The sequence below is a fragment of the Chaetodon auriga genome, chromosome 1, assembly GCF_051107435.1.
Source record: "Chaetodon auriga isolate fChaAug3 chromosome 1, fChaAug3.hap1, whole genome shotgun sequence".
NCBI lineage: Eukaryota > Metazoa > Chordata > Actinopteri > Chaetodontiformes > Chaetodontidae > Chaetodon > Chaetodon auriga.
Genome location: NC_135074.1, coordinates 30897449 through 30916785, shown reverse-complemented (window position 1 = coordinate 30916785; position 19337 = coordinate 30897449). Strand labels below are relative to the sequence as shown.

General features: G+C 44.5%; 1 protein-coding gene across 1 annotated transcript in view; it reads left to right on the top strand.

The window, feature by feature from the left end:
* The first annotated feature begins 2865 nt into the window (after positions 1-2865).
* Positions 2866-19337, top strand: part of iqgap1 (IQ motif containing GTPase activating protein 1) — a 40100-nt gene continuing 23628 nt past the window's right edge. Inside the window, exons 1-2 of the mRNA XM_076734425.1 lie at positions 2866-3109; positions 4374-4476. Of these exons, the coding sequence (XP_076590540.1) occupies positions 3064-3109; positions 4374-4476 (149 nt within the window). The 5' untranslated portion in view covers positions 2866-3063. The remainder of the gene's footprint in view (positions 3110-4373; positions 4477-19337) is intronic.

The following is a 19337-nucleotide window of genomic DNA, read 5'->3' as shown; positions in this document are numbered from 1 at the left end:
TCCCTCCACCCACCGGACCTTCTCCTCTCTTATACTGACTCATACACTGTAGCTCCGCCCGAGAGGCCACTGCGGGACGAGCATGCTGGGCGGAGGGCAGGGATGTCAGGGGTGGATGGGTGGGTGGAGGAGACACGCTCCGCTTTCTCAGGTCAGTTAGACTGCACGACTCAATCCAGCTGAGACTCACAACTATCAAAATCCAGAAATATTAAAAGAGCATGAGGCTCACATCAGGACACATGTGGCCTCCAGAGGTCCTCTTCAGACACAGGAGCCGCCTGGTCACGTGATATTCTGTCAGGTAAATTGAGAGATTAGCGGTATTTTATTCATTTTAAGAGGTTTTTACTCTTTAAGAAAACCTCTCAGCGATCAAAAATCCCTCATTCATCATCATCATCATCATCATCATCATCATCATCAGTTATTTATCCCACTGAAATACCTCCATCCTACATTAATGGTATTTAATAGGATTCTGTCTCGTGAAATCTGTGAAGTCCTCTTTTTTCAGCCCATATAAAACTTAGACCTAAATCCAGGTGAGCGGATGATGGTCACGTGATCCACCGTCGCGTAACATAGAATTCAGGCTGTGAAGCTTCTCTGTAGTGTAAAAACACGCATAAACACGCTCTTAATGTGGATCTCCTTCAGATTCCTTCAGTCCAGGTGAGCCCCTGCAGGCAGATCCAGGGGTGCCTGATGTGGGACCTGTGGCTCCAGAGGAAAAGTCACATGATCTTTAATGAGAGTAAACCAGCTGATTAATCATCCCAAGAGGTCACAAGATAATGGATAAACTTTATCTGCACAGGAAATGAAGCTCAGCACAATTCACCAAAATAAGAGCCAGATCCTGTTCTCGCTGCAGTGAATGTGATACTGAACTCTGTGCTCTCCATGTTTCTGTTCAGCTTCAGAGTCACTTCCCACACAAGATCATGGCTTATGACACCCCCCCAGCTGTCAGCCAGAAATCTGGTATCTCCAAACGCTCCTTTTTAAAGAAGCCGTCAGCTTTATTTCACTTTATAACAACAGCCTGTGAGGGACATCGTCTCTCAGCTGGTCTGAAGATGTCAGGTTTTGAGTACATTTACTTTGCAGGTTTTTCACGTGGAATAATGTTTTTCTCCATTATGGTTTCTTACATAACGAAGACTTAATGAGCTCAGTATTTAACACCACAGACACATTAGAGGACATGAAGGGATATTATGGGTATATTATAGCATTATTATGGTGAAATGTCCTGTAATGGCAGCGGAAGTTGTCGGCCTACAGATGGAGATAATGAGAACTTTGTCTTTCTAAGTTCAGTATTTTCTGCATGCCGGTGGAGCTGCCACAGTCTGTTAAATATTAATGTTGTTAATAAAGCTGTTGACAAGGCTCACGGGACAGATCTGTCCCCTCAACGCTCAGCTGTTTTCCACCGTCAGCACATATGAGGCACGTTCCTGTGTGGTCAGACGGGGAAGGGGAACATTATCCAAAGCAGATGACACATTATGCATCTTTTTATGTGGCTGCAGTTGTGACCAAAATGGCATCAGAAGAGACCTTTTTTCGTTTTTCATCTGACATGCATTAGAAGAAGCAGAAGTGTAATTAACACTGCTAATGATGGCTGCATCCCATTCAGCTGGCTGTTGTGCATGTTGGCTTGCATAAACACATTTTTCTCTTCTATTTATGTGATGCTGGTCCAAAGAAATGTATGACACAGATTCCAAAAAGTCTGGACTGTAAACATAAATAAAAACAGGATGCAAACATTTCCAATCAAGCTGCGTTCACTGACAGCAGCTTCCTGAAGCGTCCCTGAGTCCATGTGTTCATCTCCTTCATCCACTCATGAACAGAAACGATGGTTTATTGAAGAGGAGCTCCAGTGATTTTACACACTGAAGAGTTTCATTCAGCCTCTGAAAACAGGCACTCTGAGGAGGTTTCTGCAGATGTGCAGTGAGAGAGACATGTCCAACAAACAGATGCATTGTGGGAAATGTAGGATTTGGTGTTTCTGATTCACCCACACTAGAGACGAAACAGAATATCTCAGCGTGTGTAAGACTGAATGGGTGGAATAATCCTTTTAATACATCAGCAGGGAAAGTGTGTTTCAGTCGTTACACTCTGACAGAAAAGGAAAATATCACTGGCTTCCTGCTCAGTGATGAGAGTTTGATTTACTAAGTTTAAGAGTTAAGATTGTTTTCAAAGTGAAGAATAAACTTCAGGCTTCAGGTGAACAAGAGCTGCAGTTTAAGAAAAATGAGTCAGAAGAGGAAAAAAACGATAAGATTGTGATAAGATAAGAAAGTTAAAGAAAACACTGTGATAATCATCAGAAGTCAGAAGAAAAGCGTCTCCTGACGTGTTTCCTCTTCATAAAACCTGCTTCTGTTTTTGAAGCCGCTTCTTAAGAAGCTGCAAAATCCACATGATTCTTTTCAGATGATCCATGTGATCGTTTGGATTGTTTGTTCTCCAGGTTGACTTTAAAACAGAGGAACAGTACTTCATGTTCCAGCTGTGGATTTGGAGGTCAGACCTTCTCCGTCGACATGTGAGCTCATGGTGACTGTTTAAACGACACAAACATGCAGAGGATTCTTTATTCAGTATATCTGGAGACGGAAATATAAATCCCGATCACATGCTGCTTTAAGCAATTTCCCGTTTTCCTGTGAGCGCTCAGGGTCCCACTTCAGGGCCCCTGAAGTCCCCGGACCCCGGTTTGGAAACCTGCGTGCAGCGGACAGCAGGGGTCGCTGCGCCTGCACTTTGGCCGCCTGGAGGCATCTGAGCTCCGTTTCCTGAAACGCATACTTCAGGATTAGGAAGAACACACCCAGTGACATCAGTGAGGTTTGAAGAAGAAGAAAAGTCTCAGCCCAAGCTGTGCAGAGGAGGAACAAGAGGGCCGAAAGGTCCTTCCCGGGTTTTTTTTACGTTCTGAGTGTTTTTCAGCTCCGGAAAGTTGTGGATCCAGAGCGTCCAGACTGTGCGTAAAGTTTTTACTGAAGCGAACCGTGAAGCGCAGAGAGGAGGATGTCAACTTCAGACGACACAGACGGACTCCGGCCGCGATATGGCTGTAAGTTCCCACTTTTCTCTGCTCACCTTGAGATGCCAGGCGGGCGGCTTCTCCTCTCCCCGCAGAGGATCACGGCTCCGCGGCGGCTCATGCAAACGCCCCCAAACTTCGGAAAAGTCTCTGAAATTCGTCCGACGCGCACTCAGTCTGATCGGCTGCTCTTTCTGACAGCGTGCTTACAGCCTAATTATGACTTCCGCGTTTTTATAGTAATGTAGAGAGGAGAAGGAGGGAGGCCTGCTTCTAGAGTTACTCTACTTTCTCCACATCGCATTCATGTTTGATTACACCGCCTGTGTTATTACATACAGTCGGTTGTGCCTCATGTTAGTAATTGAACAGACCATTAACCGTTTACTCATTGGAGGAGTTTGAGTTCTTCACAGACATGAAATTACCCAATAACCAGCGCCCATGGATGGTTTACTGTGAACTTCTGAAGCATTTGGGAGCAACTGTTTGAATCAGTCCACCATCTTTCATTTGAATGGCACAGTGCAACTGTATCCTCTTTTGTACAACAAATATGGAAAAGCTTGTTTCGCTGATGTATCCCAGTATTTCACTTTTCACACATCAGTGGTAAAACTAACAGAAAGTGGTGCTTGAGAGGACGTTTGTCAAGTTTTCATGGCATGTGGTCTCAGTTTTAGTTGAAGTGAGGATTTACCTGCTGCTGATGTTGCCTGTGATCCTGGACAGGCTCAGCTCAGCTGTGACAGGAGGCTAAAATGGGGCCTCTTTGTATTGCGCGCCCTTCTGTCCCCCATCCCCCTCTCCATAATTTGGGAAAAAGAGCTTGTTTGGGGAGGTTGCTGTGCAGGCGGAATCAGGGCTCCGCTCTGTGTAACCTCTCGGGAATCGCCCCAGAAACTGGCCTGCATTGTTTTGTGTCTGCAGTGTTTGAGTAAGCATGCCATGTGCAGACAAAGCACGGCCACATCATACAGTCTGTGTGTTGGCTACACACATGACTAATAAATGAGGCTGTTTCCTTTATAAAACCTCCCTGTGTGGAACTTCGAGGCCTGAGAGCTGGAGGCAAACGTTTCCCCGCTCATGCAACCAGGAGAACATTCAAAGCAGCTGTTTGTTCACAAATCAACCAAAATATAAAGAAAAATACAACACTGAGCATTAATCTTTCTGCTCTTTTGGTGTAAGTTCAGCACAGGATCCAGAGTTTTCTTGCTTTGAGTCATGACAGTCTTTCCTGTGTTGCTGCTGTGTGAAAGTCTCACTTTGTGTATGTTTTGGGCTCCAGCTGTCCTGGATGGCGTGGAGCGGCTTACAGCGGAGGAGATGGACGAGCGGCGGCAGCAGAACATGGCCTATGAGTATCTGTGTCACCTGGAGGAAGCCAAAAGGTAAGAGCTGATGGACGGTTCACCTGTGAGCTGGTTGAACCTCTGCAGGCTGGGCGAGCCTGCGACCACACGTTGTAGTGGATATCGTCCTTCCAAAGCGTTACACAGACTCTCAGATGGAAATGTCATTCTGGCTGCAACTGACATTATTCCATTAGGAATTAATCTGCAGATTATTGTCTCCATTAATTGTTTGGTCAACAAAACTTTAGAAAATAGTGAAACAACTTCCAGAAACCAAGGACAACTCAACAGATAGCAGTTTTACAATCATTAAAGACAGAAAAGAAGGAAATCCTGAAGAGGTCAGAAGCTGGAACCATTCACACATTCACTCACACATTCATGCAGTGGTGTTAGAGGCGACTTCACGCTGATAGCAGCTACTGGCAGCAGTTTAGGTTCAGCATCTTGTCTGTGGACACTTGGACATGTAGACTGCAGGGACAACACGGCTGCTCTACCTGCTGAGCCCCAGCCAATCAATCGACTGACCGACTCAACTCCAGCTGTTCTGTGGTTTTGCTAATTGATGCTAACTAATATCTCTCGCAAACTGACATCAACATTTGGGATTTTGTCCCGCTCAGACTTGTACAGTGGACATCTGTGTGGTTATTTAATCCCTGTTCATGTTTCAGCTTCACCTGAAGGATTATTGTGCTCCTCTCGGTTCAGATCCTGTGACCTCTTGGTTTGGGCTGCTTGCCAAACCTCAATGTGTTTTTGATGCAGATTGGAGCAGAGAATCAAAACTGGTCAGATCCATCTTGTTCCTTGATAGTTCCACATGTAAAGTCCATGCACAGCTGCGTGTGTTCAGGCAACATTTAATATTTCACAACTTTTTGCTTCTTTTGTAAAAGTGAGGCACCAAATCTCAGGTATTGTCTTGGTCAGAGCTGTCCGTGTAGCTCCACCCTTCGCTGTTTAACAGTCTCAGAGATCTGCTGCAAAGTGAAATAAGGCATAAATGTGATGCTAAAAATAGATAATTTCCTGAAAGGTTTCTGAGATTTCTCCCTGGAACATTCCCATGATGTAGAAATGCTGAATTCATTAAAGAGCAAACGCAGAAGTTGAGAAAATGATGATACAACATTTTATATTTAGCACATAGCTTCTAACCTCTGCTGTCATTTGATACGAGAAATTTATGAAGAAGTAGGTGAGGCCCATTGCTCAATGCACACACACACACACACACACACACACACACACACACTCTCATACTTGTACTTCTTTCCTTCTTTCTTTCTCATTTCTTTCTCATTGATGTAATGCAATCGCTAGCCTCTTAGCCTAACCTTCTCCATCACAGCTACGTGCCAAAACCTAACCCTAACCTAAACTTAGGTCTGACTTAACACTTAAAACCAGGTCTTAACCTTTGAAGTTGTGAGGACAGGCCAGAATGTCCTTGTTTTCCCAAAATGTCCTCATTTATGTCCTCACTCTGCTGGTTAAAAACTCCTGGTCCTCACGATGGAAGGAAGTACAAGCACACACACACACACACACACACACACACACACACAGTGGTTTTCTGAGCTTCTGAGCAGCAGTGTGTGATTGCTTTTAGTGACTCTGCCGTCGACCCCGCTGCGGGCTCGCAGATTCAAAAGAGGAAGCGTTGTGCGAGACAGGAAGTGACTCAGTCCCTGTTGATTTTGGTATCTCCCTCCGTTGCCACAGAAACTCACAGTTGTCATAGCAACAGGTTCCGGTGTGAGGGCTGGAGTCCGTGCCGCTGCGAGGTTGTGCACTCTGAGCGGTTGATGATGGCGGCTCGTCTCTGCCGTCCCGCGTCCTTCACCTGCTCGGTCATTATCTGTGATGTTCAGGAAATTCCTGGAGTGATTTGTGTTTGTGTGTAATCGTTTTTCCTCCACCTGACACCTCGGCTCAGTCTGTGCTCTCCTTCATTCCCCGAAATGAAACTCAGAGAACGTCCCAGAACGTTTTGTTCACTCTGCGTGCATAAATCAGTTCTCCCCAAACTCTCCCTCTGTTCTGACTGCGGTCGATCGTCTGATGCTGTTTGTGACTAACAGAAAAATACGTTGATGAAGACACTAATGATGAAGACAATGAAGACACTAATGATGAACCCCCACCCCCACCCCCACCCTCATCACTGGTGGCAGACAGTGCTGTGTCAGGGATTCCCGCCAAGACATTTGCATGTCAGGGTGGAATTTCTCAGAGGGAAAGTTTGTGTTGGCAGCTCTCTGCGTGCTCGTTGACCAAACTTTGCTCAGCCCAGTTTAACGGGACACATTGAACAGTTGCATCTCTGTCGAGCGCAGTGCTGATTTTGCTTTGCTGAATGAAAGTAAATTTATTGAATTATGTTTTGGCAGGCTAATAGCTAACGAGTTAGCCGCTTTCAGCTAAGAGTTGGGTAACCAGCGGAGTCAGAGGATGAGCCACTGTGTCTACTCTTTGGAAATATACAACAGCTTGATTATGTTCTGAATGCTACGTTTGCGTCCGTGTTTGTAGTCCTGCAGATCTTTTTCTCTTCCTCAGATGAATGAACGAGTAAATGCTGCTAACCCCTGTGATTGATCCAGGATTTGTTTCCAAGGATGTGTTATGAAAACACGCTCGATTAGTCACCGAAGGTTTAGGCCTCAGCGACATGACCGAAGTCTCATATCCTCATCAGGTCATTTCTGATCCAGAGTGTACTGTCTGTGATTTTAATGAAATGAATAACTGTTGTGTGTGTGTGTGTGTGTGTGTGTCAAACTTTTCATATCCAAGCACGCCGATGCCACAGAAGCAGCTCCTCTTTTCGGTCCGAGCTCCTGGTTTTGTCTCGCCTGGTTGAAATCCTTCACCTCGTTCTGTGTCACGTTCATCGTCCTCCATGTTTGTCTGTGTTGCCTTCATGCAAATGTCCTGCTTAGAGTGTGATTTGTGACACAACAAGGTAAATGTTGGGTATTTTCTCTTGAAGTACATCGTCGTTATGGCACAGGTGTTTCCAAATCCACCAAAACAGAAACATTCAGCGTGAACCCTTGAACAGTAAAGTCCTCTCAGGATCTCTGAAAGGCGCTCTTGTTGATTATTTGCTGCTTCAGTTCTTGTTCTCTGAACTGCTGCACCTCCGCACTGTGAGCCTCCTGATTGGCTGATGAGGTTCCCCGCTCGTCTCTGGTAGGTCTCTGTCATCTGGACGGGGCTCCGTGTGGGGAACACCTGAGCCTGCAGGGGAGCGCTGGGAGGAGGAATGCTGGGAGAGGGTTTTGTCGCTGTGTGGCATGATGGGAATGTCTCTGACAGGTGCACAGCAGGTGGGAGGGTCTACCTGCGTGCCTCGTGGGCATGGCTGCAGGAATGCTTTATGGCACTGTCACCGTTCCAAGACTGCGACTGTCAGGTGTGCGTCTGAGCGCTGAAGGCCGCTATGGACCGGCTCACTCTCCCTCAGCAGAGATGCAAACGATGTGTTATCGCTCTTATTTTCATGTTCCCATCGAACGCAGAGAAACATCCTGAGGCTGAAGCAGCCTGCTGTGCTCATTATCACGCCATATTTGAATGCTCTTCACCTGTTCATCCCTCTGACTTATCAAACGCTGGCGGTGCGCTCGCTGTCGCTTCAGAAGCTCGGCCGTGGACCTTCGTCTGTTATGAATTCCTTTAGTGATTGTTTTCTGAATTACTGCACGATTTGTTTAATCTATAAAGTTTGCAAATTGCTGGTTTTGTTCAACAAACAGTCCAAAACTAAAAGATACTCAGTTTGCAACGATATGAAACAGAAAAAAGCAGCAAACTGTCACATTGAGGAAGCTGGAATCAGCACATTTTTAGTTGATAAACGACTTGCTGATGATCAGAAATGCTTTATTTTCTGTAACGTTGATGTTCGTCCTCTGCATTTCTTTCTGGAGCTTCTGTCTGCGTTTCAGCGCTCCTCCTTTCCCTTTCACTCTTTCGCTCGCGGCCTCAGTCTCGGGGAATGCAGTCGGACATGTTTTCAGAACGATGCTTGTGTTTATTGATCCGGGCTCGGCGCTGCCTGACGATCTCAACTCATCACATCAGCGTACGACAAACCATTTCAGGTAGTTTCACTGTGGATCCGCTGATGATAAGTGACATGTTTGAAGTGAGGATGTGGTGACCTCATCACCTCGTCTCGTTCACATTCGTCTCCTCCTCGTTTCCTGTCACCTTCGCTGGTGATAAATCACTCACTCAGCAGACGTTTTCAGCGGGTGGTGGTGTTGTTTTTGGGCGTAGCTGAAAGGTTTTGATCCTGCAGGTGAACCAGAGTCCACGGTTCAGCTGAGCGAAAGTGGAAGAGGAGCGTTTGATTTGGCTTTGGGGGAGGAGCGGAGCGAGCCGAGTGGAGTTAGATTGATATTTCAGGCTGATATTGAACCGTTATATATGATCGGATTTCCATCGGCTCCTGAAAATGAATTTTTAGTTTTGCAGTTGGGTGGGATGAGTTTCAGGCTGAAGTCATTCTGTGCTGTGGAGGACTGTCAGATATTTCGGGCGTGTTCGCTTTCAGTTTCAGCTGCTGAAAAGGTTCAAATGGGGGATTTGTTTACAACCAGCTGTTTTTTTTGACCTTGTCTGTCTGGAATTGCTGCCTTACTGGGCCCACTGGTTCCAGTGGAGTCACTCTCAGCAGCTCACTTGCTAATTAACTGATGCATAAATTAAAATGCTGTCGAAGCTGATTGGAAGGATGGCCGAGGCTTTGCATACGTTTATGCATTTATGGAACAATTTTGACATTTTGATTCAAAACATTTGATTAATTCCTTAAAGTCAAACCAATAAAATCATCCTGATGTTGGATGTGATTCAGACACGATTCCAACAAATGGAAAAATGAAAAACTCGTATCGGCGGTGTGAGGACTGTAATGAGCGACGTCTGAATGCTAAACCATCAGTCAGCATGAGTCCAGCCTGCTTTATGTGATGCTTCAGTATCCTCCTCTCTCCCATCCCCGCTACCTTAACTCCTCGTTCACGTCACGGCTCACCAGCGATGGTCCCAGTCTGAGCTGCTGGTCCCTGTGGTGAGAAGAAATGCAGAGCAGCGTCTTTTTTCTGGGAGCTGGTTCACATTCAGGTCTATTTACAGCACACACACAGATCTTTAGAGTCGCACTGGTGTCTAATTAGTGTTTTGTGTAAATTTGTGAAATGACAGTGTTCCCAGCAGCCATGACATTTCATGAAAGGTTAAGAATCTGAGAAGAAATGTGCTCTGAGAAATTAAAGGACTGTACATTTTTAACCAAATTACCCAAATATAGCGTGACTGTCTGTGTTGATTTAGTACCAAAATGCTGTTTGAAAATTAATTATTTGTAAGGGTTTTCCTTCAAAACACTTTTGAGTCATTGCCTTTTAACAAACCACCTTGAAAGTCATTAAGTTTTATGCCGGGTTTTGGAACACAGCAGTAAATAAATCAAAGCTCATTTTCGCTCAAAGTGTAATTTTCTCTATAAAACAAAGGGCAGCAGATATTTTTTACTGACTAATCAGACGTTCTCATTTCCAGCCTTTTCCAGGAGGTAATGGAAGGTTCTCGTTCCTCTTTCGTTAAAGCAATAGTCTGAGATTTTGGGAAAAGCCTCATTTGCTTTCTTGTCCAGAGTGAAAACAGTGGTCCCACCCGCACACAAACAGCAACCAGCTAGCTTAGCTTAGCATAAAGGCTGGAAATGGTGGGCAGCAGCTAGCATGGCTCTGCGCTATGATCGAATCCGTGTGCCAGCACCTGAAGCTCACTCATCACAGACTTATGTGTGGGACTGTTTCTTGGCCGTCGCAGTTTTTGTACAGATTAACTAAACAGGAAATACTGTGTTAATTACTGAGCTTTAGCCCTGCTCGTAGATGGATTTTGAACTTCCCGCACAGAAGAACAGCAGGTGAGGTTTTATTGGTGCTTGGTAAACGGTTGGACTTGTAAAGTTTGTGCTCAATAAAACTGAAGATCAGGGTGTGAACATTAAGCTTTGATCATACGTATTCAGATTCTTATTTGCATGCTGCCGAGCTGACTGGTAAATAACTGGAAACACCTCTTCAGCAGTGTGCCTTACCTTCTGGCGTTCAACCTCAAACCTGATCTGTCATGTTGTAACTGTGGTAGCCTTGTGGTTACCTGTGAGCCGTCACAGATGTTCTGCTTTGACTTGATTCAGCTCTCTTTAGGTGTTGGAAAATAGTCTGGCAGAGTTATAATATGATTAAGAAGTTAGACTCTTCTGTTGTTTTGGATGGCGTCCACTGGTTTGGTTTGAAAACCCAAAGCCTCTTTATGCCATCTGTATAACACCTTTTGAAGTCCCAGTGATGCTACAATGACAGTTAATTATTATGCAACAGCAGTGCATACAAAACAGCGCAGTAATAAGGTGAGATTAGGTGGAGTTAGCCTTTGTATATTTGGTTCACTATCATTTATTATGGCTGCATTGTGACCACAGACTGTATCAGACAGGGATCTCGCCTCTGTGACGTCACCCACAGCTTTCTGAGGAGCCATTGTGAAGCTCAGTGACAGCGACTCCACCCTTTTCCGTCTTGGCAGTGTCTGACTCCACCAAACTACAGGCTGATCTGAAACTGAGTGAAGAGGTGGAGTGAGGGTGGAGCTGAACGAAGCCTGGTTGCTGAATCTAGCAGCTAGCTGTCACTCGTAGCAGCCATGCTAATAATTCTGCATAACTTTAAGCCTTAATGTGATTAAAATGAGTGAGTTATTAAAGAGTCACCCCTGTGCAGCTGTCAGGAGTGAGGTCCAAACTGTTTTTGTTCCAGGCTGTAAGTTGTATTTTAATATGGGGGTCTATGGGGACAGACTGGCTTTTAAAGGCAGCCTCAAGTGGCCATTTGAGGAACTGCAGTTTTTGACACTTCAAATTTCAGCCCCGGAGGTTTGAGCTTGATTTCATGACTTTATGACAGTGAACTGAACACAGATGACCTTATTTTGGAGCCATGCTGTTCTCGTGTCTCAGGTTTGTACCAGTCACGTCGGAGTGAGTGTTGAGTGTGGCGAGCGTTGCCCGGTGACAGCACGGTTTACCTGTCGGTCGGCAGCTTTCCTCCTCGCCGTCACTGACGCTGCTGTTTTATTGACTCTGTGCTTTGTGCCGATGATACAGAGGTGTTATTTTTTCTGGCTTGGGTTTAACCTGCAGTCCATTCAGGTTAGGTCATAGGAACAGTGTGTGTATGTGTGTGTGTGTGTGTGTGTGTGTGTGTGTGTGTGTGTGTGTGTGACAGGCAGGTCTGACAGCAAAGAGCTTCGAGTGAAAGACAGCAAATGGCTTAATTACAGAAAATCCTCTTTTTAAAAGGTTTGGACGAGGTTTATCTGAGAAGAGATGGTGGACGTCGGGACCAGAGACACAAATACCACAGAGGTGTTTTTATTGGGTTACGTCACTGACAGTTGACAGTGAGGCAACACGTTCTTCCTGTTTTGTTTTTTACCTCAGGGTGGAAATATTTAGGAATTTCTTGATCTACATTTTGTTGTTTTTATCCAAAGTGCATGCCTCAAAGATCAGACTGCTTGAATTATTATTAAGTGAATTATCATCATACTCTCCTCCGCGTTCCTGGGAAAAATACCTGCAGGAACGCAGGATTTTAACGTGTTTGCACTCGTGTGTTTGTGTTTTGGCAGCTGTTCTACATCCTAAAACAAAAACAGCTTCTCCAAACCTCATTAACTCTTCCATGTTACTGTCAGAGCTAAATACTGGAGAGCAACCCTTAACAGGCTCTTATAACAGCATTAAAGCTGGATCACCAGAGTCAGACACAGAAAAACTGCAGTAGAGCCCGATATTAGTGTACATGTTGAAATTTTTACTTCTTTTACAGAACTTAATGCAGGAAAAGATGCTTGGGGTAATTTAGATTTATTAAATTCCTGGTGAAGTTTATTATTTTACTGCTCGGGTGTCACTTTGGACAATAACGTTCATTGTTAAACTGTAAAATAACCTGCGTCCAAAGTGTTTGATAACCACATCTGAGAGACTGTTGCAAAAAACTGTGCCTGTGTGTGTGTGTGTGTGTGTGTGTGTGTGTGTGTGTGTGTGTGTGTGTGCATGCGCTTACATCACTGCTTCTATCAGTATGGGAGCCTGCTGGGTTGTGCAGCATCTCTTTATTTTAATCTTCCCTCAGGAGGGGCTGTTTGTAGAAAAAAGGCGACTGACAGAATGAGATAATCCTTCACAGTAAACAGAGATAATCTCTGTGTTATCTTTAATCCAGCGCGCAGACTCGAGTGTTGTCCCATCAGTGCTGATTACACTCCTCCATCCTTGCTTCCCGTCTTATCTGACACCCACCATAATAGAACGTCTCCTTGAAATATTCCCTGTCGCTTTACAAACTTTGCTGTCACATCAACGTCTGTTGTTAGCTGCAGAGGTTTGTACTCAAAATGCTGTGACATACACGTTTTAAAAGGAGATACTATCATTTTAAAACAAAAGTTGGATCACAGCAGTTTTTTCGGTGTCACACCCTGAAGCTGAGTGTCTTGCTACATCAACCAAAGCTTTACAGAAGCTCCATCTTCTCGGTCTCACACTCCAGTGAAAGACCAGCCCAGTTCCTCCTGAAGCTTTGGCCATTCGCCTGTAATTTCCTGTTTTCAAACTGTTTCCAAACACGCTTGTGTGTTGCCGCTGCTGCAATGAATATTATGTAATGTCAGATCTCAACATTGTGTGTGTTATGAGAACAATGGCAGAAGAGTGATGTGTTCAAAGCTTTTCAGTGATAAGATCTGTCCTCAGGTGACTGATCCTGATTGGCCGTCCTGACCTCTGGCTCCCCGTAAACAACGATGAAATTATTAGTCAGTTAATCTGTTATTTGACAGGATTATTTGAAGGATCAGTCTAAGATTGTGAATAGATGCTAAACCGGATCAGTCTCGGGTACACTTTGAGTCCAGTTCTGACATTAGCATAGCAGCATGCTATCTGTTCATGCTAATGTTTAACATGCTAACATGCTAGTATTTAGCTCAAGTACAAAGACGACAGGAACTTGGTTGTTAGTTTTTAACGTGTCTGATAAAGTGGACTAAACGTCTGATTCTTGTCCACACTGACAGGAAACAACAACACAGCCACAAACACTGTGAAGTTACAAAAGCCGTAGTCTTGTGGACTTCCTGTTTAAATCAACATTATTTTTCTGTGAATGTGCCTTGGAGGTCCACGTCTGCACTGCTGAGCGCTGAGTGCTGGTTTCTGTGTAAGTGTTACCTGCTGAGGCTCCGAGGCGTGAGTCACACAGCCCGGCAGTCAGCGGTCGAGAATGTGGGAATGAAAAGGGAATGAAAGAGAGAGGGATCAGCGCTCCATAAAAGCCCTGCAGGAGCCGTCCCGGCCCCACCCCTCCTCCACAGCCTCTCACCTGGCCGCCTGTGAAACCTGAAACAACAAGTTACTCTTCTGGTTTGGAAATCCGTCACAGCCCGGGAACCGTCTCTGAAGCCGTCACGGTGATGAAACGTGTCATACGTGGAGCGCTGAGCTGATGCAGCAGTTTCATCTGACTGACTACCCCCCCACCCCCCACCCAACCCCATCACCTCAGGCCTGCGTGGTTGTCAGCTGGGATTTGCACTCACATAACCTCCTCAGCTGTGGACAGTCATGGCTGTAACGCCGCAGGTCAGATGCGATGGATGATCGTCCACAGAAGGAGGCTCTCAGCTCACAGTGGGTCAAAGGTCACAGCCTGTGCTTTTATTAAAGCAAGTTAGCCAAATGAATGTCTCGCTGTTAAATGGCCGCTTTTAACAGGTATCCCATCTTTTTGTTGTTGTTGTTTTTGTCTGACCAACAGTCCAAAATTTACCTCAGAATATCCAGTTTCAGCCACATAAATGAAACAAAATCTGCAAATCCTCCAATTTGCCAGTCTTTTTCACTGGTGAACCCATAAAATACAGAAACGTCTTCCATGTCTGTGACTCTTTCCCCCGGAGTTAGGAAGCGTTATTCAGTAATTAATAAGAAAAATGCAAAGTTCAGATTAAAGTTGTGTTTTAATTCTGTCCTGCTGATCAGCTCACAGCCTCCCACATTTCTCCTGTGAGGGTCTGACTGACTTTTAATACATTAATCTTTCAATCAGCTACACAGTAATCAGTGAATTGTGCTAGCTTACGTTAGTTCTTATTGTCTGTGGTTTTGCTTTGCAAAGACTGAGTGATGCACATGAAAGAGAACACATCCACCAGACGTGAGTTGATGTTGTTTTTCTCCACCTTTCGCCGAACATGCACACGGCGTCACAAGCCGTGAGATCCGCTGCAGTACGAATCAAACGTGGTTGTTTATCTCGCCCGCTTCAGCACACTGAGTCTGGGTTTCACACAGCGAGCCCAGCGTCGGCCCAGCTGCCGTCAGGTTGTTGAGTGCTGGGAGGACGAGGTCAGTTGGTGCACAGATTCCAGCGTTGCAGCAAAGCATGTAATGGACAACTTGGCTCTGGCTCATCTTTTTTGTGTGTTCCCTCTCGTCATTTTTCTCCTTGTTTTCCTCCGTCCATTCCTTTGTGCTTTGTCCTTGTGAAAGGGCAGCGTGCTCGGGAAACGCTGCTTTCGGTCGAGGTCGTGATTTCCTGCTGGAGAGTTGTGGCTTGTTGTCTTCATAGTTGAGCAGACAAAGTTGTCTGAAAACTAATCAGACTGCAGTTCATCGTCACAATGGAAGAGGTGGATGTCAGTAAGATAGGGAATGACAGGGAGGTATGTGTGTTAGTGGTATCTGTACCTTGACATTATGCTGATGCAGGATAAGCCTTCTCACAAACAATCTGCCTTAAAAAAAACTGCACTTCCTTCTCTTTCCTTCCAGGGACAATACAGAACAGAACGTTATTGAAAGCACTGGCAAATAGTTCATATTGCAGCAGCGTTGTCGTCACTCAACCTTTTCCGTCGTCCCACTGCTGCCTAAAATTAGCGTAATGCTTGGCCTTGTAAAGCCAGTTTTATGTCTTTCTGGTCAGACTTGCATCACGGAGATCGTTTATATTTACATCAGGGGTTTTCCTCGACTTGACTCTAAGCTTAAGTGGTGGGTGGGGTTCATGCGTTTGCCTAAGCCTTGCTTTAAGGTTTGAGGCATGAGGCTGCTCACCTGACAGTTCACCATGTAAAACTGGTCTCTGACAGAGAGGCAGTGAAATGTGGATGAGCCCGGCCTCTGGCAATGGTTCAACCACAATTAACAAGGCCTGGAATTGGTGTTTTTGCATTATTGATCAAGATGTTGATTAATTTTTTAAATTTAGTCGTCAGAACAAGGTGACATATTTTCTTAACATCTTTTCTGCAGCTCTGTCACAGTAAGAGACATAATTGGTTCCTTTTGCTGCAAGGTTTTATTGTGAAACAGCAACAGGAAGTGTTGAGTTTGCCAACAACGTGCTATGAAGTAACCTCCGCTCTCCTACAGCTGTCATCTGTTTGAAAACAATCCTGATAGAAATCATGTCAGCTGCAATAGTTGATTAAAGTTAATTAAAGCTTTCATGTGTTTCTCTGTAGCCTCCATCACACAAAGTTAAGTTTATGAGTCAGCAGGATGTTCGTTAGTTTCTGTTTTTGATGCCTCAGCTCACTGTTTGGGTGACACCACCTTCCATCTGGTTCCTGTGATGTTTCTGATGGTAAATTCAGAAAACAAGTGACATCAAACTGCATGTTGTTGCCCTAAATAAACTACATGACTGAGCAGAAGTCTGGGTGTAATTCCACTTGTGCTATGGCCAATTATGCTCTTCATGTGGTTAAAATCGTCTGATGAAGATGCTGACTTGACAGTTTCCAGCTTCAGAGCATTGCAGTTAGAGTCTTTTTTTTTTTTTTTTTTTTAAATTTCTGAATTTAAATGCTGCTGAAACAACTTAATTTCAACCACATTTAGGCAGTTTTAGATCAAGTCTAGACGTCTTTCGATCTGCAAATCACTCCTTGTGATTTGTCTTCGTAGGTCTTTTCTTTCACTTATCAGTGTTATCAGTCCCATCAGATAACGGCACGCTACATGCAAATTATCATTGCTTCCTTACAGCCCTGACCCAGTTTTTCTAAACAGTGAGGCTGCTCCCAGAGAGGGACCAGAGTGCAGCACTTCTTAGCATTACAACAAGGCCTGTGGTCTGATAGTACTCAAGATAGCTCAATATTGCTGAGCTGTTGTTAAACATTAACAGCAGCGGAAACATTGTGCCTTTGGCTCTGAGTGAAACCTGGGAAAGGGGAAGAATGTAACTGAAATCCAAAGATTCGTCATGTACTAAACATTATTAACAGACCCCCTGCAGACCTAAAGTCTCCCCTGTCTCCTCAGTAAAGCTTGCTGCAGGAGGAGCTGCAGTAGTCGAGTATATTTAGCTCGTGCAGGACAACAGAGGATGTACCTCGACAGCAGCCGGCGGCGGCCTGCTGGCGAGGTGTCTGTGTGTTTTCCTGGAGAGACTGTGGTCAGCAGCAGATCTCTTCCTATGAGACTGACCTCCGAACTCGGCACTGACTTCAGCTTCCTGCCACACACGGCATCTCAGGAGGGAGGAGATAATGATTCTCTGTGTTTTCCTGGATTGTAGTGCTGTTTGATTTCTGTCCAAGAAAAAAGAAACTGAGCTTATAACCAAGATGGCTTATTGATCCAGTGACAGGAGGTGACAGAAATCTCCAGCTAGAGTCTAAGAATGATGTAATTCCACATTACAATCACATTTTATTGCAAACCTTTGTTTATAATGTGGATTCACAGCATAATTGACCACAAGTCTTCTGAAACAGCCCACTACTTCACATGTTAGTCAAGCTGTTCATTGATTTCTGATCAGATTAAGAATCAAAACTGCCTCATGCTTCATTCACACCATGTCAGAATAATGGCATGAATGGGAAGATGCCCCATTGTCACAAATTGTTGCCCCTGTTAGCACTGCAGTCACACCGGGTAAATCTAACTTAAAGCAAAACATGTGGAAACAAATTGTGTTCCCTTATACTGGCTTCATAGAGTCTATTAGAATTATTTTTTTAATTTTATTTGCGTTAACTGCTGGTGATGTTGGCTTTCGGAGTTTTGGGCCTTTTTTTTTTATATTGAGTATCACCTCAGTAGTGGTTGTCAGAATACACCCTTTCCCATTTGCCTGTGCATATTTATGGTGTGTATGGGATGATACTATGATGACTTGCACCTTATTATAGTCTTATCCAGAATTATGCTCAAGGATGTGAATATAAACATATTTGCAGTGTTCATCTTATGGTTACGCCATAGCTATGCTAACTGCAGCGGCCACTAGCTAACCCTCAGGGCTCTGCTGTGGAGTAGCTATGCTAGCTGCACGTGTTTTGTTATCATGGTTACAGTCCAGACTGTTAGCTAGTAGTTTTGTAACTGAAGATTTGGCACATGATGAAAATCTGTCTCTTAATGATTGTGTTGGAGCATATAATCAGCATCCTGTCTGTGGGGATATCATAAATAAGTGTCCAGAAGAAGTAGCTCTACAGTGAATAATTACCAATACGCTGATGCTAACATTGCGAGTGGAGCTAGTTATGCTAGCTAGCTAGCATATGCTACTTTTTATCCTGCTAGCAGTTATGCTAAACTTTCTGGAAGCAGGGTTTGTTAGCTAAAAAATAGTTTTACATTCATAATATGTGTAAAATTAATAGTCTTTGCTGACTGACATAGGATATTGTGTACACTTATCTTAGCAGGCTGTTTTTTGTGGCTAAGTGGTTGTGCATTATGTATCCAGTGTTCAGTCATTGTTCCCAGAAGATATAGGCTTTCTTATTGCCAGCATAGTCACACCAGATCAATGGAAATTCAAATCAAAATGTGTAATTTCATATCGTTCGTATCATACCAGTTTGACTGTTTTAACGTTGATGTAGGATTTTATTTAGTCATTTTGCTTCTGGTTCTTTTGTCACCTGGGAAATTTTGTAGTTCTGACAAATTTCCAGTCCTCGAAACGTACAGTCACAGCTGGAGGGTGACAGAACATTTGTTCCACTTGGCGGCTCTTTCGTTCTGATCTGTGTGGTATGACATGAATGTAGCTTTAGCCTTTAGCTATTTGTTTAGCTGGAGTAATTCTGGAGATTCCAGACAATGCTTTCATATTTGTGGCTTTTTCTTTTTGTTTTTGAGTGTGTGCATGTCTGTTGGTGGCATAATCACAGGTTGACATTTATTTTGGCAGCTGTCCGCTGTGGTTGAAATCCAGCTGTTGATGTTCTGAAGTCTTAGTTCTAGCTAATGTCCTCACTGGTTAAGTGGAGGGTGTGTCTGTGTTTGTGCTAGCCTGGAAAGGGTGTGTAGCCCTGATAAAAGAGCCATTAGTTAGCAGTCTTTATGGAGCCTTTCACTGCTCCACTGTGGAGTGAAAGGGGGGGCTTGTTCCTGGCTGGCAGGCCCAGGCCCTGCACCGTGGGTCGGCCACCTCGTCCTCAATAGCAGGCCTGTCTGGAGACCCCATGTCACGACTTCCTGGGAGGGAAGTTGTTTCAGCTGGTGGTTAGCTGGCCTGTGCGCTGCAAAGTGTGGTTGTGAGTGTATTTGTTGGAGGACCGAATGTCTTAACAAGAATTTAAATGTGAGAAAAATCCCTGAAAATGAGGCTCTGTGTCAGGAAGAGGACTCAGGTTTAGCTTGAAGATTAGTTTGGATTTTAATTGTTGACTGTCAATGAAGGTCCTTGCAGCTCTAGTAATGCTAATATATGTGTTTAAGGGGGATAGGGTATAGTTCACCTTGTTGTTGCTTGACGAAGACCGTA